We start from the raw sequence: 23852 nt of genomic DNA on the forward strand, positions 1-23852 counted from the left end.
GAGGAACGTGGCCGTGATGTGATTAAGCAAGTGGCTGTGAAACAAAGGAGTGGCCGCTTGAACCCACCGGTGTGGGAAACAGGAGGATTTCTCCCAAGCCGTCTCCCCCAAATATATGACAAACTTAGCTGCTTGCAAATGACTATACACTTGGAGGTCATCAGGAGTAGATCAGGGGTCATTCTCCCTAAGAGCTATCAGCCATCTAGAGCAAGCAGACACCACTGTTTATCCCACAAGTAGGACCCACTCCCTTCTGATAAGGATAGTAGTTGTCTATTTCCTTGTGGGAGACACCAGAGGTCAAACCCGTCCAAGGATGACCAAGGTTAGGCTGCCATCCTACATCTAGGATCCGCCCAATCTTATCACATGTATACCCCCAATTGCTCCTCTTCCTACTGCAAGTATTTCCCTAGACCACCCCCTCTCATTACTGTATTACCTATAGCACAACCCCTTCCTGTGACATATGTCCTCACCTGTGATTAGGGGGCTTGCATGTCCCCAGAGAAGATAAAAGCCTGGGCTAGCATTAAAGATATCTCTCTATCTCTCTCTCTCCACATGGATCACCAAGCAGTGGTGAGGTGAGCATGCTACCATGAATTGTGTCTGACTCCATTTATCTCAATATTTCTCTTCTCTCATGTTGTCTATAACTTTACTATGATCTTTACTTATTGTAGCTGTATAATTGTGCCTAATTGTGTCTGACTCCATTTATCTCAATATTTCTCTTCTATCTCTCATGGTCTCTATAACTTTACTATGATCTTTACTTATTGTAGCTGTATAATTGTGCCTACCAGACCCATAATGATGTGTTAGGGGCTAGCTTCCCCTGACACACCGACTGTTTCCTAGGACAGAGAGGTAGCAGTCTGCTTCCATAATAATCTGTTCCAGCCTTGGAAACCAACCCTGTGGGGTAGGTCTATTCTCCCTGTGGGGGCCCTGTCAGTCAGAATTGACAGCCCAGATTTGGGTTTGACTGTGCTCTATCCCCACTTCATAAATGAGGCATCTATAAGGCCATCCCATGCTCCAGAGGGGGTTAATGAACAGCTGGACATCACGGGGGTAGGGGGAGGGTGGCACCATCATGCTCTTCTGGTGCAAGGAGGATAACAGACAGGGTTATTATGGGGATTCATTGAGAAAGGTGGTGCGGTACCAATACAGCTTCTCACATAGAGTGGTTATCAGTACACGGAGGGACTCTAACAGAACTTCTGCTTCAGGCCACAGGTTCCTTTGACTGGCAGGTCTATGAGACTCTTTGGGCTTGCTGAGATCAGACACCGCCGGACTCACTAAAATGCCTGGGGACAGTGCCATCATGGTTCACAGGAAGATGGCCTGCAGGGAGAATAAGCCACAAAACTGGTCCAATTGAGAACAGAAATTAATTGGCCAGATAAGAATCTGCGCTGAAAACTGAGTCTTCATGTCAGTTTCATGTGTTGTCAAGGCCATAAAATGCATGTTTTTAAAAAATATCTGGACACTATAAAGCCACTCTGGACTAAAAGACAAACTTCAATATCCTTGGATAAACTCCTTTTGGAAACGGAGGTTCCAGATAATTTTCAATGGTAGCTTTTCATATCCAGTACATTAAGTACCCCTTTTCTTGCTTCATCTACACTTCAAACTAATTATTTGGGGGGGGGTGGATTTTGTTTTGTTTTAAAGAAAGGAGGCGAGCAAAAGGACTCGTTCCTGAGAGTTTGCAATGGATCTGGACACTGTAAATCCTTAAACCTGATCATTTTTACCCCACTACTTTAGCTTTCAAAAGGGGGCTGTTGGGGGTGCCAGACCTTCAAGTGGAAGGTCAAAAGTCTGGTAATGGGTCAATGGGAGAAAGATGTCTCCCATCAAGATGACAACCTTGTAAGCCAGATGGGGCAGTTTTACTCTGATGGACAAGTTAGAATCCACTCAAGAACAACAGGCTTTGATTAAAGAAGTCGATCCTGAGGCGACGTACGCAGTGTGTGCTCAACTGCAAACTGAAAGGTCAGTGGTTCAGATCTACCCAGAGGTCCCACGGAAGAAAGTCCTGATGATGAATTTCTGATGAATTTCCTGATGATGAGTTTGGAAAGCTCTTTGGAGCACAGTTCTGCTCTGACTCACCGGGGACCAGTGAATTGGGATTTAGGCAAAAGCAATTGGATTCAAATGCACAGAGCAGCCAGGGATCTTTGACCCAAATCCAATTGTTCCCAAAGGCCCCCAGTGGGGTCTCATCACAATAAAATACGAGTACCATCTCCTTGCCAAAATGCACAGGGACTTAGAGAACCATACGTGACTACCTCACCTCCCCAAGCAGTTAAACTCGAAATCCTCCTTGCTGGTCAAGCTTGATCCCATCTTGGTGTCAATTGACCTTCAGCTTCCATTCCCTTCTCACAGGGTTCACACTTCCCTTCATGTCCTTCAGGCCTGTGGTCAAACGTCAACTCTGGAAATCAAATGCCCTTGGGCATCTAAATAGTTCCCAGAAACCTGCTATCAAGGCAAGCCTGACTCATCCTGACCTACAGACAGGGTAGAACTGCCTCAATGGATTTCCAAGACTGTAAATCTTTTGAGAAGCAGATGGCCCCCTTTCTCCTGGAGAGGACCTGATAGGCTCAAGCCACCACCTTTGGGTTTGCCTTTAGTGCTTGATTCACTGCAACACCAAGACCCCCAGCACCTGTGCCCCACCCCCACCCCCAGTCAATTCCAACTCACAACTGGTCTGTAAGGGATTTTTGAAATTATCGATCTTTACAGGAACGGACAGCCTCACCCTTCTTCCCCAGAGTGACTGATGGGGCTCATCTACCTACAGTGGGGTTAGCACCCAGGCCTCTTCCTTTTATTCTTCCTATAAACACATTCGATCTTTCTCCGCCCATTCATTTTATTTGTATGATTATTGATAGTTATTCCCTTCACTATAACCAATGACACCTGAGAAGCCACTACATCCATTTATTGACTGTGTTCATCCAGCCCACGGAAGGTCAGCTCCTTGTGGACGGGATCATCTGCTTTCTGTGCTGCTCTGTCTCCAGCTTTTAGAACAGTATCCAACACACAGTCTTCGTTGTTGTTGTTGCTGGGTGCCATGCAGGCAGTTCTGACTCACAGTAACTATGTACAGAACAAAACACTGCCATCTTCACAAGTGTTACATTTGAGCCCTTTGGTGGGGTCTTTAGTAAACCTTTTTAGAAGAAAAGGGACATCGTGGGCCTGAGAAAATGTCGCATGAGCTGAGACCCTCCTACCAGCTTCCAACTTTGGGCTTCAATTCTTTCTGCCCTCCTTGGCGTCTCTCTTTTCAATTTCTACATAGCAAAGAGAAGCTTTCCAACGGTTTTTGAATCTGAATAAAACCTTCAAATATGATGAAATCCTACTCAAATCCTCAACCTTTAACTCCACAAGTCAATTACTGTTGCTTTAACAATTCTAATTCACTCAAACATTTTTTAAAAATTAAAATCTGGGGTGGGGGTGATGGCAGGTAGGCAGGCAATTGCCCTTAAGGACGGAACTTGGCATCCAAATATTCTGAAGATTTTCAAACAAGGTGCTTTTGGAGCTCTGGGGAAGGTTCCTGAGCTACAGGGAGAAAACAAACCTTTCCTACTATGGAGCGTTGCATCGCTGTCAGACCCTCAGGGTTGATGGCAGGTTCTGAGGCCCCCCTCTTGGTGATACTTCTCTCTGATTGGGAGGGGGGAGAAGCACTGAGACAAGGAGACCCTTGAACTCTCCTAAAAGCACTTGATAAACAACTCAGCCTCCACTGGTGTCTTCAGGCATGCCACTTAGATGCAGAGGTGAAGCCACTGGGATGTTTAACACCTAATCTTTATCTTGAATAAAGCCAGTTCACAACCCCACCCAGCCTATTTATCTGACTTGTATCACCCTAAACAAACTATTTCAAAATACAGGCAGAGATCCACGAGCATTCCAGTAAAATACGAAAATATCTACATGAATATACAATCAGCAAAACTGTCACAGTCAATGTGTTGAGTAGCTACATTCTTATGGTGTGTGTGTGTGTGTGTGTGTGTGTGTGTGTGTGTGTGTGTGTGTGTGGTGGGGCGGGGGGTTGCCATTGAGTCACTTCCGACTCACGGAGACCCTACTTACAACAGAATCAATGAATCACTGCCCGGTCATGTGCCATCCTCACCACTGTTAGGACTGCACCCATCACTGCAGCCACTGTGTGAACCCATCTGTCAAAAGTCTTCCTTTGTTGCTGCCCCACTGTTTTACGAAGCATGATGTCCCTCTCCGGGGACTGGTCTCCCCTGGGAACATGTCCAAGGTGCATGAGAAAGTCCCACCGTCCTTGCTTCTAAGGAGCTTCTGTGGCTATCGTTCCAACACCGAGTTGTTCGTTCTGTGAAATTCCACGGTTCTTCCAATATCTTCCCCAGCACCAGCCCGCTAAGTCAAATGCATCAGTTCTTCTCTGATCCACCTTATTCGATGGCCAGCTTTCACATGCATATGAGGCGATTGAAAATGCCAAGGGTTGGGTCAGGCTTGCCCTAATCCTCAAAGTAAATGCTCAAAGTAAAACTTTTTCTCTTCAAAACACTTTCAAGAGGCCTTGTGCAGAGATGCCCAATGCAATGCGTTGCTTGATCCGTTAGCAATGGCAATTCTAAAACCTTCCCTTACCTTTATGTGGAAGAAACAATTCACTATGCTTTTGTTATTGCTCTTCTGACAGACAAGGGCAGGTGGCTTAAACTGTATTGCACGAAGCATATGTATTCTCAACTGCTGATTGGCTGGCCCTCCTGGTGAAAGAAAACCACTTGTTCTGTGTAGATGGGGACCACAACATAGCAGTTTTAAACAAGCTTATTAATATCCTTTGGCCTTCACTGTCTCCATTAGAACATGGAATTAAAGATAAAAATTCTCTCATAACTTAATGAAATAGCAAGGTTTGATTCAAGAGAAAGAAAATATGTTACAGCACAGTGATAAGTGTGAAGTGGACAACAACCACACACACACACACACACACACACACACACACACGGAAAGGGCTATGCTGTTAATTTTTCCATTGTTGTTGATTCTGACTCATCGCAATCCTATAGGACAGAGTAGAAAGGCCCCACAAGAGTCCTGGGGCTGTCAATCTTGACTGATACATTCTGTCACATCAATCTCCCACGGAGCAGCTGACAGGCTTGTGTTGCTAACCTTCCAGTGAGCAGCCAAATCCTGAGCCGCTGTGCCTGCCCCCAGCGCACCTGTTATAAAAAAACCCAGCCTCCCTTACTTATCCACGTTGAGGACATGAAAACTAAATCACACTCAGTGCTTCCCCACTCCATCCTCTAACCAAACAGCAGGAGACGTGGGCCACGGCAGGCAGAACCAACTTGGTTAGTGGCTGCTTGATCTTCCAGGTTAAGTAAAGAGCAGAGGGCAAGTGAATGAAAGGGTTCCAGCCACTCTCACGTGTGCTGAGGTGGGAGATCTCCTCAAACAAGGTTACAAACTCATCAATAAAACTGCATAAGAGAAAGTTAACACTACAGCTTTGACCCTTCTAACTGGCTTCATTTCGCTTGGCAAAGCCATCTCTCCACCGCCCCTGCGGTTGTCACTGACTGGCAGTGTTCGTATCTTCAGAACCCTCGTCCCTTCAGAGTATCTGCTCACCCCTAGGAAGACCTGCCCTCTGAGGTCCACAACCAGGTTTGACACAGCATAAAGCAACATTCACTAGGATTCTTCTTCCAAGAACACATATTACCTGTTCCTTCCTAGAGTAAGGCCCCCAGCCCTAGTGGCATACAGGATTACACAGTGGGCTGCGAACCTTAAGGTCAGCAGTTCCAAACCACCAGTGGCTCCACTAGAGAAAGACAAGGCTCTCTACTCCTGTAAAGATGTATAGTCTCAGAAACCTACCGGGGCAATTCTACCCAGTCCTGTAAGATGGCTATGAGTCAGAATCAACTGGATGGGAGGATGAGAGGGAGGGATGTGGCACGGTCAGGTAAGGGTTACACAGCAAACCTCAAAGTTAGAAGTTCCAACCCATCAGTCACTCCGTGGGGCAAAGATGAGACTCTCTGCTCTTGTAAAGATTTACAGGCATAAGAATCCTATGACGATGAGTCAGCACTGACCTGACAAGCAGCACACCACCCTGTGCGATCACAGAGTGTCAAGGGATCAGGTATCAGGCATCATCGGAACAAAAAATCTTATCATAGTGAATGAGCGGGGGGTGGGGGGGGAGTACAGAGTGGAGACCCAAAGCCCATTTGTAGGCCACTGGACATCCCCTTACAGAAGGGTCTTGGGGAGGAGACGAGACAGTCAGGGTGCGATCTAGCAATGATGGAAAACACAACCTTCCTCTAGTTCCTAAATGCTCCCTTCCCCTCACCCCCCCCCCCCACTGTCATGATCCAAATCCTACCTTGCAAGTTTGGCTAGACCAGAGGATATACACTGGTACAGATGGGAACTGGAAACACAGGGAATCCAGGGCGGATGATCCCCTCAGGACCAGTGGAGTGAGTGGCGATACTGGGAGGGCACAGGGAGGGTGTGTTGGAAAGGGGAAACTGATTTCAAGGATCCTCCCTGGGGAACATACAATGGAAAGGTGGGTGAAGGGAGACGTGGGACAGAGCAAGATATGACAAAATAATAATTTATAAATTATCAAGGGTTCATGAGGGAGGGGGAAGTGGGGAGGGAAAGGAAAAATGAGGACCTGATGCCAGGGGCTTGAGTGGAGAGCAAATGTTTTGAGAATGATCAGGGCAACGAATGTACAAATGTGCTTTACACAATTGATGTATGTATGGATTGTGATAGGAGTTGTATGAGCCCCTAATAAAATGATTTTAAAAAATAAAACAGAAAAAAAAACCTGACCTGACAGCAGTCAATGGGTTTGTGCTGCATTTTTCCTGTCATAAATACATCCACGTCTAAAATTATTTTTCAGTATCTTCTCTTCAACTAGACCAAATCTCTCCCTAGCTCCTACTGCAAGAACTGATGGTGCAAAAAGAAAATGTTTGAGTTCTAAATGAAATGCTGGCAGTTCAAACCCACCCAGCAGCTCCGAGAGACAAAGACCGAGTGACCTGCCGCTGTCTTTCCGGGGAGCAGGGATAGTCTAGAAAACCCCATGGGGACGGCCGTTCTACTCCGTCATCTGGAGTCACTGGGACGTGAAAACTGACTCCACGCCTACTGCCAACAACGAAGAACAATGCCGCGCTTCCAGGAAAGGACCAGTTCTTCGCGCATCCAATATTATCTCCACCTGTCTACAAAAGATGAGGACATGGAATTTTAGGTTTCTTTCCCCTGAAACCTTCTGCCTTGAAGTCTGACGGCTGGGGCTTGTGTGATGAACGAACGCACAAATTCCAGTGCTTCCCAACAAAATGAGTCACATGAATACGGCAGCCTGGCCCTCAGTGGTTTGGTGCAAACCACACGGTAACGCCTGGGCAGCCAGGTGTAAAGGCTACAGGCCATTCCCCGGGTCAGCTTCTCATGCCTGCGGAGGGGGTCACGAGGTTTTGCCGATGCCCGAGCGCGTGGGAGAATGAAGAGGAAGGAGTCAGGAATCACTGCACATAGAATGTGAAGGGGGCATTTGGTCGGAACCTTCTGGAAGGAAGGGGCATCTGGAAGGAAGGGGCATTTGGTAGGAAGAACAGACACAGATCTGTCGCATGTCCAGAAGTTGCCACCATAAGGACAAGGAAACCAACCGCGCCCAGAGGCTTAATCAGGCATCTCTGCCCATTTCCTGCATTCCACCGCATTCCTTCTCAGCCTTTACAAGCCCACCTCAGGCATTCCACGCTGGAAGGCAACCCGAGAGAGTGACCCTGGACAGCAGTGCGGTCCCAGTCCAACCTGCATTTTCAGGGAAGCCCTGGACAAGATGCAGAGACACCGCCGCGGCTGCAACAAGGGGATCAAACGTAAGAGCTGCGAGGCAGGCACAGGTCCAGCTAGTGTTTCCTTCTGCTGTCCAAGGGTGGCGGCGAGTCGGAACCGATGCCAGGGTGCTAACCTCCACCACAAGTGGGATCTGAATGGAGACCCGCCCCCCTCCCCCCACTCACAAGGTGTTAAAGGGGAGAGCGGCCCCGCAGGGTTTCCTCAGGTGAACTGCTTGCCAACATCCACCCGATAGCAACTAGGGAGAAAGAGCCGGAGACGTTTTCCATGAAGATTCTCAACTCGCTGCCATCAGTCAAAGCTGAGGCAGAGCCCCGCTGTGTGTTTCTCTGAGACTGAGGCTGTTTATGGGAGCAGAAAGCCTAGTGTTTCCAAGAAAACTCCATTGGACCCTGCCCTCTGCCCCCTGCCCCATGGGGTCACATCACAATGGGGGCGGGGAATCCACTCAAGGGTATCTAGCAAGAGCAATCTTTCTGGAAGATGCCTGGCCTTTCTTTGGCAGGATCCCTAGGGGGTTCGAGCCACCTCCATTTAAGTCAGCAGGAAGCACAAACCATAGAACTCAGGGACAAGTAGGAATCAACTTGCCAGCAGGAAGGCTGGCGTCTGGTTTGGGTTTATGAATACCTTGAGCACAAGGATAAAACACTAGCATTCAAGCATAGATAAATAAATTAGATCTAACAAAAGTCAACCAACTAAACCAGATAAGGAATCGACTCTCCTTTGACTCTTTGGCTCAATGTTTCTCAACTAGGGACATGCTTCCCTCCTAAGGGTCATTAGATAATGCCAGAAGGTAGCAGTGGTTGTCATGGGCTTCAAAAATAAAACCCTCACTGCCACTAAGTTGATTCCAATTTATAGGACAGGGGAGACCAGCCTCTGTGGATTTCTAAGGCTTGACATGACTAGAAAGCCTCATTTTTCTCTTGTGGAAGAGCTGGTGGTTTCAAACTGCTGACCTGAGAGACAGCAGCACAACGCACAACCACCACGCCACCAGGAGCATTTTGATGCCGACATTTAGTGCGTCGTGTCCAGGGATGCTGCTTAACATTCTACAAAACAGAATTCAGAGCCCCCACAACAAAGCTTGTCCGGCCCCAAATCTCTGTGGCACGGCAACAGAACAACCCTGCTTTATTTCGTTGAATACAAACAAATCGTTAGGGGTCCAAACTGATGGGGCCTTAGGGTTAATATGTTCCTTGATGTGTTTATACATATTATATTTCATACACATCAACATATCAGGAGGTGAGCTTTATTCTGGCTCAACGGTTCTTTTCACTATCAGAGTATCTTAACTGTTTCTGGGGTTTTGTTTTAGGGTTGGGATTTTTTATTCCCAAATAAAGTTTTAGTTTTGAGTTTTGGTGATCTGCACTTACCCATCGTTAACACCAGCTACTGGTGCTTTAGGGTGCAGGTGTTTCACTGCTAAACACAAGGTGGGCACTTCAAACCCACCAGCCGCCCCGCAGGAAAAAGGTGATCACAGGCTACTCCCATCAAGATTGACAAAATCTCAGAAACCCTATGCAGCTTCACTAGGAATCAGAATCCACTCATTGGCGGTGGGTGGGTTTACTCTTCCGGAAGAGCTACACGCTTGGGCTCCAATCAGTTTCTAACAAGGCTTTCCGAAGGGAAAACACAGGTCTTTCTCTATATGGCTTAGGAGGAACCCTCGTAGAGTAGTGGTTACAATCTGGGCTGTGATTAATAAGGTCAAAAGTTTGAAACCACCAGCTGCTCACTGGGAGAAAGAGGAGGCTTTCTACTCCCATAAACAGGTGTAGCCTCAGACACTCAACGGGGTAATTCTGCCCTGTCCTACAAGGTCACTAGGAGTCAGCATGGGCTCGATGGCAATGCCTATGAGGCTTAGTCTAGGTAGGGCAGCCTTATTTCTAGGACGTGATAGACAGAAAAACATGACCTTTGTCCTTCCTGCCACTCTCTCTACCCCAGTCCCTGAGAACAGAATCACAAGTGTTTCAAGTAAAGCACTAGATATTTTTATTTTTAAACCATCTAAGCATCTTTCTGCATCATCCATTTTTTATATGCCAACTCGGGCCCAATTTCCAAGGGTAAAATCATTGCCTTGGCTTCAAAGCTAAATACACACAGTGGCTAACCGGAATTGTATATAAAAACGTAGGTGAAGGAAAGAGAGTAAACAAACCAACCGAAGAGACCACCACAATCGCTCAGTTTAAGTCACATCCAGAAATCATGTCAAGCTTACTGCATTTGAACCACACAAACCTCCTTTACAAACCCCCCTCCCTTCAATACGCTCACACTGAACTGAGTGAGCCAAGTACACCGGCACTCTTGGACACAGCCTAGTGACCACGGGGGCCCTTCTTCCGCAGAGAACCATCCTCAGGCAGGCCAGTCATCTATGACACCTGGGGGGGTGGGAGGGACAACGACACCTTCTGGAGGGAAAAGAAAACCTCACTGATGCAGAGTGTCCTCTGAGTCACCTCGGTTAGGAGACATTCTTCCACCGCTCATGATGGAAAATGTAAGCACACAGTGTGCAGCCGGCATGGTAAAGTCGGAGCTCTGTTCGAACATGCACGTTCTCTGAGAAATACTTCCAATAGAAAACTCTTCATCTGGCTTAATTGAGAAACATCTCGTGTCTTTGCAGCGATAAAGGCATTAACAGCAGGTGAAATCAAAAGTCTCTGGACTGTGTCAATGTCAGCATACGGGCTTTGATATTATGAACGCCCAAGAACAGGATCCTTAGAGACCCTGCGATCCTGGGAGGGCGCTCACCCAGCTGACTCACCTTTCAACCAAACGCTGGAAGGGGCCAGAAGGGGCAACGTCAGCAGAGCTGCGCGCTCTCAGTCAACCACAGAGCTCAAGAGGGCAGCATTCGCCCAGGAGGCAGGAAGGGAGGGGGGCACAGCGAGGATGTGGGGGCCCCACTCATTACATTGTCGGGATTGCAATCAATGTCACAAAATCGAGCCTGTGTGAACTGGCGAAATGGAAAACCCATTTGGTCTATAAACATTCACCCCACTCACAATTGTATGAAAAACTTACCATGGAAGAAAGTGGATAGACGGCTGTGCAGAATGTTTCTTTTGGTTTGTTGTTCTTTTTTTTCTGGTTAGGTAACTTTCTGTGAATCTATTTTTTTTTTTTTTGGTTAAGTTTTCAAAACCAATCAAAACACTAAAACCCAGCAGCCCCGAGTCCATTCCAACTCAAAGTGTATGGGGTTTCTGTGCCGGTAACTCTTTACAGGAACAGTCTAATCTGTCTCCCAGCGACTGGCTCCCACCCACAGTTAGCCCACCGTGCCATCAGGGGACCGGGGCTCCTGGAAGCTACTAAAAGCAAATATCAATTAAAGCAGTTAACTATCCCAAATACCCAATTCTGGGATATATATTTTTTTCTATAGCAAAAATCTTGCTTATTTCTTAATTCATTCAAAATTCATTTAAATACTGTATGGTCTTACTCCTCTGGAGTAGGCAACTATATACAAACAAAAGCCTATCGCTGGTTACCAGAGGTGGGTGGGAAGGGGACATGGGAGTCTTTTTGGGAGCATTGAATTTCTATTGATGGAGGCGGTATGTTTGGATGAGAGCCGTGATCATGGTAGCAAAGCACAAATAATGTGATCAACGGCACCGGGTTGTACATGGAAAAGTTGCTGCGTTGGCACCTGTTTGCGCACCTATCTTTTCATCTCAAGAACAAGATGGACAAATCTGTTCAAACAAGAGCAAAGGAAAAAATAACGAGCTTGGCATTCTTAACATGCATCAGTGACTCGTTTAGGAGCTTTGAACATACAAATTAAATTAGTACAACAGAAACGGCAAAGACCTACCTGTGCAAAGTTGGAACCTGCCAGCGAAGGAAAACTCATCTTCCATTAAACAAGCAATAGGAAATAGGAAGGCGGCTGCAGCATGTCCCGGGAAAGCCCGAGACCCCAAAAAGGCAAAGCAGTGCCAACAAGTTCTGGTCGTCAGAAAGTTCACTGCAGTGAGAAGAACCTGGCTCAGAATATTCGCCTTTCTTCCACAGGTCTCAGAATGAAGACCTCTGGCATCCCCCTTCGCTAGGGGTGCTCAGAGTATGGAGACTTCATCTCAGGAACCTTGGACACGTTGTCCAGAGGGAACTGTTCCTGGAAAGGGGCATCATGTTTACAAAGCAGAAGACCAGGAAGAGAGAGGAAGACCCTCCAAGGGATTGAGTCAGTGGCTGCAACAATGTGCTCAAACGCAAGCAATTGTGGGGACGGTACAGAGCCGAGCAGTGTTTGCTGCTGCATCTGGGTTGGAGCCAAGCAAAAACAACAACAATCTTCATATTCCCATGACAACCACGCGTGGGTGCCCGGCAAATGTCAGTGTGGGCTGTCATTCCCTGCAGCACACATCCTTATGCCTGATAGCTCACTTGTTCATCCATTTGCCTGTTTCCCGCCTCCCATTCCACCCTCAGACTGGAACGGACACCCTTGAAAAGGGATGGGCCAGACCTGTCTTTTTCTATACCCACCAATGAATTAGAAAATTCCTTGACACAATCCCATTGTCCAGGTCATTCCAACTCATAGTCATCCCACAGGATAGAGTAGAACTGCCTCATAGGATTCTCAATGATGTCATCTTTTAGGAAGCAGATTGCTCTCTTTTGCCCTTCGGATCAAAAGGGGAAGTCCAAACCTCCAACTTCTTGGTTGGCAACTAAGAGCATAACCGCTGTGCCATCTGGCTCTTTCCTTGACACAATAACCCAACCCACTGCCACGGAGTCCATTCCAAATCAGAGCAACCCTACATGGGGTTTCACGGACTGTAAAGACTCATGGGAGCAGACAGCCTCATCTCCTGGTGGGCTTGAACTCTCAACCATGAGACTAGCAGCACAATATCTAGCCCACACCCCCACCAGAAATCCTTTCCTTGACACAGTAGACCTTATTTATCAAAGCATATTTATTGGATAAGCCGCATGTCGGACTACCTATATATTATGTGGATTCTCCTAAAAGCCTTTCTAGGTAGATCCAGCCAGTTAACCATAAGTCAGCTCAGATTTTATGGCGGCCTGGTAGGTATCAACAAATCTGTGCTTCCTACTGTTTTTCGTTGCTTTTTAACTTTATATTGCGAATTGGGTAAATTTATGGAGCAAATCACCAGTTTTCCATTCAATAATCCATATACCTTTCGTTCATCTCATTCCTTCTAAACCGCTCAATGTAACATCATTTGTCCCACTTCCTCCCCATGTTTCCCGCTTCCATTGTCCTCCTTTTCCAACCCTCTGAACTTCCGTCCTTGGGCAAATGCCATCTTGGTCGCCAATGGTTCTTCTAAGGTGTCTGTCCCTCACGAGGCTTGTTGTTCTTGCTGTTTTTCGGAGCCAACTCAGCTGAGACTCAAAGCAAATCCTCTGTACAACAGAACAAGATGCTGCCTAGTCCTGCCCCATCCTCACTTGCTGCTGTGTTTAAGCTGATCGCTGCAGCACTGGGTCCATCCATCTCCCTCGATGGTCTTCTTGTTTTTCACGGGCCCTCTAACTCACTAGTGTTATCGCTGCGGCAATTTCTCTACTAGATTCTTTGGCTGAAACTTGCGCTATGGGGTGAGTTCATTTCCAGACCTGAAGACTGACTGATGTTTTAGTCTTGGAGTTCCACCAGTCTCTACACAACCAGTAACCTGGTCACTTTTAGTACTGAGTTTGGGTTCCACATTTTTCTCCCACTCTATCCATGACCTTCTAATGTGATTCCTTTCGGAGCAGTTGGCAGTGTTAGCCAGACACGAGCTGGTTCTTCCGGTCTCAGGATCATGGAGACCGGTGTTTACACGGTGGGTCAGTCCACTGGACTGTTTACACATATCTTTTGATGTTCACTTTTCTTTGCTTCAGACAAGGAGAGATCAGTAAATGCACCTTAAACGGCCATGAGTTTTTGAAGACTCGGTTGAAATCTACAGCAGTCTCAGTGTACTGTATTTTGTCCGTGCTAATTTTATGAGATGTGGATCGCCAGGCCTTCCTCCTGGGTGCACTTGAACCTCCAACCTTTCAATTACCAGCTGTGGCAGTCACCTAATCTGGTGTCAATTTAAGGATTCAGAGTGTAGAGGTGGAGTCTAGGCTGTCAATCTGGAGATAGCCAATGAGACTTCTGTGTGGGCATGGCCTTCTGAGAATTCTGGGAAATCTGGTACTTCCTCCTTGGAGGCAGAAAACGCCTCTCTCTCTCTGCTACTCCCTGGGAGACATAGCAGAAGACAAGCCACATGGATGCAACCAGACCTCGGAGGCCGGAGAACCCACATAGAGACTCCTACCAGCACTGAGATGCTTACAACGCCACTGGACCCAAAGACTTTCTACCCACTGGCCTGTGATCGTCCTGCATTTGGCTTTACTGCATGTGTTTCGTGAGTTTGAAGAGGACTTTATAGATTGGTACCGGACATACGGGCTAATATCAGACTGATTGGCTTGGACTGGACTGGGTTGGGATGTTTTCTCAATGTTCAATTGCTCTTGTGTACCCCACTCAGGAACACCTCTGAGTATGAACTGAATGCCCAAAACACAACGAAGCCTCGAGTTTGAGAAGATTGTATCCAAGCACCTCGATCCACACGGCGAGCTATGGACCCAAAGAAGGACCGCTAACAGCCTCACACCGAGCTGGGGACTAGGCCCCTCTGCAGCTGTGCTTATTCGTGCACGTTTACGTACCATAGCAAACACGCAGTATCCAGATTTAGGAAACCGACCCCTGTTATACCCTGGAAATAGACTTCATTTCCGTTTCTAAAGATAAAATCCAAACGAGATAGAGTTTCTCATGATTGAAATAGAAATACTTGGGAGAGATCATTAGATTTAAAAATAAAATACATGCGCGCTTTCGCTTAATCACAGAATCAGAAGATTGAATGAAAAGCCCGGCGGCCAACAACAGCAAGCCACTACAGCTCAAGCATTCTAAATATGCAGGGTGTTTCCGACCAAAGGCTACTTTCATCAAACATGCACGCAATTGCTCCATGAAACAAAGACGTCAAATCAAGCAGCAAACCATCTGAGAATCACTCCAGCCATCAGGAGAGACAGAGCATTCTTCCGATCTTTCCGTTTTCATAGAAGTTATTTCATACGTCTTTTTTAGAAAAAGGTTGCCTGTTTCATGACAAGGAATGCTTTCCCGTAGAACCATTCAAAAATTTTTGAAGCATGATTCCTCAAAACCCTTTCTCGATTCCTTGAATATGGTTTACAGTTTGGGACCAATGAAAACGAGGTATCAGCTGTCTTGTGATGAAAGATAGAGAGGCAACCAGGTGAGTAGAAGAAAATGGACGATCAAGAATGTCAGACATCTCCTTGCAGAAGGGTTGCAGGGAGGAGTCGAACCGAGCCAGTCAGGGTACAATGTAGCAACAATGAAATATACAATTTTCCTCTAGTTCTTGAATGCTTCCTCCCCTCCTCCCCCCACTATCATGATCCAAATTCTACCTTACATATGCAGCTGGACCGGAGGATGTACATTGGTACAGATAGGAACTGTAAACACAGGGAATCCAGGACAGATGAACCCCTCAGGACCAGTGGTGAGAGTGGCGATACCAGGAGGGTGGAGGGAAGGTGAGGGAGAAAGGGGTAACAGATTACAAGGTCTGCCTATAACCTCCTCCCTGGGAGATAGGGAGCAGAGAAATGAGTGAGGGGAGACATCGGATAGTGTAAGATATGACAAAATAATAATTTATAAATTATCAAGGGTTCGTGGGGGAGGGGGGAATTGGGAGGAAGGGGAAAACATGAGGAGCTGATACCAAGGGCTCAAGTAGAACGGAGGTATTTTCAGAATGATGACCATCACAAGCCAGTGAGTAGAAAATCTTTGGGTCCAGTGGCATGGTAATCATCTATCTCGGTGCTGGCAGGGGTCTCTCTGTGGGTTCTCCAGCTTCTGAAGTCTGGTTGCATCCATGATGGCAACATATGAACATGTGTGCTTGACACATTGATGTATTATGGATTGTGGTAAGAGTTGTATGAGTCCCTAATAAAATTATATATATATACCACTTAATATATATAATATGTATATTATATATATATATATACATACCACTTGGGTTAGTCTAGATTGACTAGAGAAACAAATCAAAGTGACACTCATATGTGTATAGAAAAGAGGTTTATATACAAGAGCATTTGGCTTCATTGTATGTGTTTCGTGAGTCTGAAGAGGACTTTATAGATTGGTATCAGACATATGGGCTAATATCAGACTTATGCCTTGGACTGGACTGGGTTGGGATTTTTTCTCAATGTTCAATTGCTCTTGTGTACCCCCCTCAGGAACACCTGAGTATGGACTGAATGCCTAAAACACAACAAAACTCCCAGGGTTCACAGAAGGCCATACCCACACAGAAGCCTCATTGGTTACATCTTGATTGACAGTCCAGACTCCATCCCTTCACTCCGATTCCTCTTAGCAATTTATGTTAAGAGATTATGTAACTACCACACCACTTTTGAAACTTTGGGTACAGGTATATTCCTAGTCAGAAGAAACCCCCCAAAACTCTTCATCCCTTCTCTCTTGGACAAGATTTTCCAAAACAAAGGATTGTGGGCCTAGCTCATTCCTGTCAAGGGCTGGATAACATTTGCATGCTGCCTTTAAACCCCCACATTTTGGTACTGCCACCTGTGTAGTTCCATGTTGCTAACATAGGATCCAGCAGAACTTCTTGGCTAATGAAGACTATGAATAAAGACCTGATGGTCTATTTAAAAATAAATAATAAACAACCCAACAAATGACAAGAATCCAATCCACAAGCACTCACGGGTGGGCGTAAGACCACCAAGCAGCATCTTGTCGCACTGCAATAGAGAAGGCCGGCCTTAGTTAAGGACTGCTCCAACAGCAGCCTGTAACAATGACACTTTCAATTTGCATGCCACTTAGACCTACAAACACTTTAATAACGCAACCCTAAAATAAGACCCTGTATGTACATTTTTTATTATTCGTTTTACATTGTACTTACGTAAGAATTTTAAATTTCAGTGCTTTGTAAGATCGACTCTTTTAAACTGAACTCTATCCACCCTCATTGATTTACAGAGGTGCTGAACATTTTGAGAACGATAAATTATCCTTGCTATCCAAAGACACAGCCTTGCTCTACTACTGATGGGTCTTCTCTCCAGTGACTTCATCTACCAGCATATCATGGGGGAGGGGGATATTAGAGAGGCGAAGGGGGTGTGGGGGTGGGGGGACACTGGTGTGGGGGTTGAGGGATGCAGTATGAGTGTATGTATGGGGGTATGTGAATGGGGTGTGGGAGGGTATGGGGATGTCGGGGACTGTGCAGGGGTTAGGTAGGATATGCGTGGGGGTGGTGTGGGTGGGCATGGGTGTGCACCAGGCTCCTGAGTTTAAAGCCAGAAGGTGAATGATGTTGCTGAGCTCAGTGGAACCCTGTGATGTGCCCTGCCTCACAGAAGCGTGGAAGAAACACCATGATGGTAACACATAGCCTTGGCTACCTTGCAAAACCGCAGCACCCATTCACCCCTTCTTTCTGTGTGCCCAGTAGGGTAATACATGAGAATCTGCAGAAATGTAACTAGTGAACACCTGGAAGTGGGGCCTCATGGTGGTCAGCCAGCCCCCGCCCCCCATGGGGAAAAACAAAACTAAGATTGAGCTTAAGAATGCGATCCTCAGCAATCATATCGGGAAGGACAGCACACAATGATATGATTTTTCCTACTTTGACGCCTGAAACCTAATCCTCTCGACACCTTGTGGTCACACAGGCTGGTGTGCTTCTCCCGTGTGTGCTCGGTTGCTTCTAAGCTAGCTGGCCACTTGTTTATTTTCAAGCCTGTAAGACCCCAGATGCTATATCTTTTGATAGCCGGGCACCATCAGCTTTCTTCACCACATTTGCTTATGAACCCATTTGTCTTCAGCGATCATGTCGGGAAGGTGAGCATCATGGAATGCCAGTTTAATAGAACAAAGTGTTCTTGCATTGAGGGAGTAATTGAGTGGAGGCTGGAGGTCGGTCAACAGAAAAGTAGGTGAAGAAAGACGTTGGACCAGCATAAGATATAACAAAATAATAATAACTTGTAAATTATCATGAGTTCATGAGGGAGTAGGGAGGGGAAAAATGAGGAGCTGATGCCAGGGGCTCAAGTGGAAAGCACGTATTTTGAGAATGATGTTGGCAACAAATGTGCAAATATGCTTAACACAATGGATGGATGTATGGATTGTTTTAAGCATTGTATGAGCCCCCAATTATTAAAAAAATAAAAACGAATGTGATCCTAAATAGAGGAAAGAGCTATAAGGCAAAAGGCATTTATAAAGGTCTAAATACAGGCATGTACATATGTAAATATATATATGATGATGGGGAAATAGATCTATGTGTATATATTTATAGGTTTAGTATTAAGGTAGCAGATGGACATTGGGCCTCAAAGTACTCCCTCAATGCAAGAACACTTTGTCCTATTAAACTGGCATTCCACGATGGTCACTGCCCAACCCAATCGCTGAAGACAAAGCAGATGATGGTGCCCGGCTATCAAAAGATGTGACGTCTTAAAGACTTTAAGGTAAACAAGCAGCCATGTAGCTGAGAAGCAACAAAGTCCACATGGAAGAAGAACACCAGCCTGTGTGATCACGCAATGTCAAAGGGATCAGATATCAGGCATCAAAGAACAAAAAATCATATCATTGTGAATGAGGAGGAGGGCAGAGTGGAGACCCAAGGCCCATCTGTAGGCAACTGGACATCCCCTTACAGAAGGGTCGCAGGGAAGAGACAAGCCAGTCAGGGTACAGTGTAGCAATAATGAAACATACAACTTTCCTGTAGTTCTTAAATGCTTCCTCCTCCCCACTATCATGATCCCAATTCTACTTTACAAATCCGCTAGACCAGAGGATGTACACTGGTAAAGATGGGAACTGGAAACACAGGGAATACAGGACAGAAAAACCCCTCAGGACCAGTGGTGAGAGTGGCAATACTGGGAAGGTGGAAGGAAGGTGGGATAGAATGGGGGAACCCATTACAAGGGATCTACATATAACCCCCTCACTGGGGGATGGACAACAGAAAAGTGGGTGAAGGCAGATGTTGGAACAGTATTAGATATGACAAAATATTAGTAATTTATAAATTATCAAGGGTTCGGGGGCAGGGAGCGGGAGGGAAAATGAGAAGCTGATATTAAGGGCTCAAGTAGAAAGCAACTGTTTTGAGAATGATGATGGCAACAAATGTACAAATATGTTTGACACAATGGGTGGATGCATGGATTGTGATGAGCTGTACAAGCCCCCCAATAAAATGATTTAAAGAAAAAAAAGAATGCGATCCTAAATAAATTTAACATGTGGAAGAAATATCTCAAGAAAAGGGCCAAGGGAAGTTGGAGTGCCCAACGCCCAGTATAGATCTAAATATATCTAGAGAGGTAGATATAGAGAAATAGAGATAGAGGTGAAACACAATGAACTAAAGACCCAAGGTCACCACCAAAAACATTCTTCTTGAACATGAACCAAGAAACCAAAACCTCGTCGCTGTGTGATTTGCAGAGGAGACTACCAGGATGTGCCCAAAGACAAAGAAGTCTCATGAATACATTACTTACCAATCCTGCTATTGGTGTGGACAGTCTGTTGATCTTCTTAATGATGCCAGGTTTAAGCTTATTAATCAAACTGAAAGTAAATAAAGAAAAAAATACGTAATTACAAGAAAGTCCATTTCAGTTTAGCGTTTATTCAAGCATTCTCAACTACCCTATGAAAGGCCTTTCACGAAGTGGGGAAAAAATCCATTACACTTTAATTCCGTTGCTCCATGAGCTTTTAAAAAACCCCAGATGTGTTTCACGAGCCAAAATCTGTCATTCTGAGCCACAGTTTCTCAAGCTAATGAGAAAACAGTCAAGACATGGAGTAGGAGAAACAGTGCTATACCAATGGTCAATGGTCCTTCTTACAGCATAAACACGCCCCTCTGTGCCCAAAATCATGTTTCCAAAAATGGCTACTCCAAGCCATGTTTTTGAAAATGGTAAGTTCCAAATTTCCATGCCAGAATGTTCCTTAAGAACAAGGATAGTGAGACTGCATCTCATGTCCTTTGGACATGTCGATGGCAACCAGCCCTGGGGAAGGGCATCCTGCTTGGTAAAGAAGAGGGATCGTGAGGAAGAGGAAGACCCTCGATAGATGGATTGACACCCAATGGGCTCCACCCTAACCCTGGAGAGGCAGGTGCATGGAAGGGCCAGGCTCCCTGGTGTACAAGGGTCGCTATGAGTCGGAATTGACTCAATCATAATGTTGACCTAACAACAGAAATTCCAAATTGAACTAAAGAAAGGTAGTCCGTTGAAGAATCTCCTCATAGTAGTGTAGCTCACTTGGTTCTGAAATTATTAAAACCCTTTTCTAGTAAAACATTCATCCATTAATTTCCATTGGCACCACCACCACCATCCCGCCGCCGCCAACCAAACCAGAGGCTTAGTTTGAGAGGTAGTTTGGCTTTCAAACTCTTTAATTTGGCCAGTTTTAAAAGGGACAGGGAAACTCATCCACATGGCAAACACTCAGTATTTCTTATTGCTAACTCGCCCCAGCCCAAAATCGATGGCTTAGAGATAGTGTCATTTAAATGTATGTCCAACGTCCCCGAAATGGGCTAACAACTACCTTGGAGCTGAATGTTGAGCAGGTTTCCGTTGCTACAACAGAGAGAGATACTTAAAATGTTAACAGTATGAAAATCAAAATACAGCCCAGCTTTGTCTACGGCAATTGTTTTAATTCTAAGAGTGCTGGTTGTACATCCTGGGTTACGTGTTGGGCTGCTAGCCAGAAGATCAACAGTTTGAAACCAGCAGCCACTCCTTGAGAGAAAGATGAGGCTTTCTAGTTATAAAGAGTTACAGTCTCAGAAAGACAGACACAGTGTGTTTCTCACTTCACGGCAGTGAGAAATGTAGGGTTTTGTGAGTTCTATGTTTTGGTTGTTCCTGATCCGGAAACATACCATCCAAAAACGTGATCTTAATCATGTGCTCCTAGGAGGCGGGGCAGGGGATCCAAGTAATAACAGACCATAGTCCCATTTTCCTTGTGTTTTCATATGAATGGTCACTAGCTTGGTTATGCTAACAATGGTGAGCATAGGGCAGGACCGAGCAGGGGTTTGTCCTGCTGTGTATCAGGTCGCTCAGAGGAGGAACCGACTCGAGACACCAAACCATAACAGCGTGGTTACTTGATAATTACTAACTGCCAGAAAACAGTTATCTTGGAACTATAATTTTCCCATTCAATAATCCATCCACAAAAATAAAGCCAGCCAGCCGTTGTTCTAGAACATTGCTCAAAAAGAAAATAAATATAAAGGGGAAAAGGTCAAATCTCCTTAGCTCCCTGGTCTCCTTTCCACAGTGGGCAGAAGGGGAGGAAAACCCGAAACAGTGGAACGTCAGTCCCCCAGCAGTCCACTGCCCCTCCGAGCTGCCATGGGCTCTCCACTCGACAGGCAGGGGGCCTGCTTGTTCAGTTTGTGCGAAGAACAAAGACACCAGTCTTGGCTCAACAGACTTCAGAATGTCGCTCAGTGGGATTCAGTTACAATACTGTGACTTAGGGAGCATCACCCTGGCCAGCCAGAGAGGTGTGTGGAGTCTCGTCTCTCCACACCAACATCTTCAGACATTGACCAGAGAAGGCCAAGTAGAAACCTTGATGTTGTCCCACAAGCCATGGCTCCACGTGACTATGGAAACTTCTGATGGGATTGCTGAACGCCATGTGGGGAGGAGGCTTTCTTCCGGGGAGGGCCACAGTGTATGTCTTGAAGCACTGGTTCAGGGACCCTCGGAGGGAAATTCAGCAGGCTTGTGAGAAATGCTAACTTCAAATTAATTGTTCCGGTTGTCTCCTATTAGCTGGCAATGTCTGTAATTTTATTAGTGGAGAAATTGTTGCAGTGAATAAGACAGTTAACGGAAGCATTACTTCAGTAACGCTGAACAATTAACTGAAGCATAAGAGTAATTCTAGGAGAGTATAAATCAAGAAAGCAATGTGGTTGCTGACAAGTAGACTGGCAAACAGAAATCTCTCTGTACCCAGAAGAGGGGAAGATGGGGGATAAACAGACCCCTGGACACCAATAGTTGCACCACGCCTCACAACTGCCAAAAGCCAAAAAGAACCGAAATATCCGCTAGTAGGTGCCCCACCCCCACGCCCCAAAAATAGGGCACATAACCTATTCACAGCGGACTACTACCCTGCCACACAGAGAATCCCTGGCTAGAGGCGTGGCTCAACCCTGGAAACATCCTGCTGAGAGAAATAAGCTCATCTCAAAAGGATCTCCATCAGATGACCTCACTTCCGTGGAATAAGCAGGTATATACGCAGACATCAACCAGGAGCAGTGGCTACCAGGGGCGGGAAGGGAGGCGGAGCAAGGGACCAGTTCTGCCTCAGTGGCATTGAATTTATGAACTGATTTGAAAGGCGATAGCAAGAATGGTTGTACAACTTGAAGGCGGCGATCAATATTACTGGATCAGACATACACAAATTGTTGAGATGGCAGATTTTGTTGTGTAGCTTTCTAGTACAATAAAAAAGTGTATGTAATATTTCAGGCCTATGAGCTAGAGGCGATGAGATAAGGCAGCCTATAAAATGCCAGTCAAGTTCGGCACAATACCTTTCTGGGAGAAAGGGCCTCATAGATTCCTGCCCCACCCAACTGAGTCACTGCTGACTTTGGTCAGATCATTAAATGTGCCGGGGACTTCACGTACCATTGCATTGCAGGAAGACTGAGAGCATGTTTTCAAGTGCAGTTTCTGGAGTGAATGATAACACAGCTCTAACTTGGGCTGTTTAAGGGACGTAAAGGAAACGGCACAGAGGAATGAAGCCTCCGAATAATGAGTTAACCGGCTTCTTCCTCGGGGCTGACACTTAGACGCAGCGTATTCACAGGGCAGATTAATGTTTCTGTCCTGCTCCTGGCTCTTCTGACCTAGTGTGCACACCCAAAAATGAGCCCTAGCGGGACAACCACAAATACTTGGATAGCACACACAGCAACTTCTGAAAATTTGAGTGACCAAAGGAAAATGCTATTTCAGTTTGCACATTATTTCAACAACCATCGGTAGTAAGCCCTAGAATGTAAAGAGAATACACACCAACACATTCCACAATTATTGTTTCCCTATGTCGTTTTTTTAAAGGACGTTTAACCTATTCCTCTTAGGAAAGGAAACTTTATAAAATTGGATTTTTTTAACTTAAGGAAACTTGAAGGTATAGGGTGAGAGTTTTATATCAAATCAAGTATTCTCACCATCTAAGCACGTCTACTTTCCTTTACAAGTCCAACTTGTTAGGGATAGGAAATTCTTTAAGGCCACATAGTATTCACAGAGCCAAGGACCTTGCAGATGTTTTCGTACATTAGGAACCAGAATCGGTCAAGGGCTCATTTCATCTCCTGCCTCCTCAGGCTCCATCCCTCTCATCCTATTTAGTAGCAATAGGCTCATGACTGCCTGCTTCTGACTTCGTAACACAGTGCGCCTCTACTTCCTCAAGCCTTCCCATAGGTCACAGTCTAAACCTGATGCTGCGTTCACACATCGGAGGTTGAAGAACCTATCTGAAGGGAGACCAAAACCGGAAACTACAACATCTA

At 45.8% G+C, this 23852-nt stretch overlaps 1 protein-coding gene across 5 annotated transcripts in view; it reads right to left on the reverse strand.

Moving 5' to 3' along the window:
- Positions 1-23852, reverse strand: part of LMO7 (LIM domain 7) — a 254442-nt gene that overhangs the window by 133680 nt on the left and 96910 nt on the right. For all 5 annotated transcript variants that reach the window (XM_075562969.1, XM_075562970.1, XM_075562966.1 and 2 more), the window contains one exon: positions 19756-19825. In XM_075562969.1, coding sequence (XP_075419084.1) covers positions 19756-19825 — 70 coding nt within the window. The remainder of the gene's footprint in view (positions 1-19755; positions 19826-23852) is intronic.

This window comes from Tenrec ecaudatus, chromosome 11 (assembly GCF_050624435.1).
Source record: "Tenrec ecaudatus isolate mTenEca1 chromosome 11, mTenEca1.hap1, whole genome shotgun sequence".
NCBI lineage: Eukaryota > Metazoa > Chordata > Mammalia > Afrosoricida > Tenrecidae > Tenrec > Tenrec ecaudatus.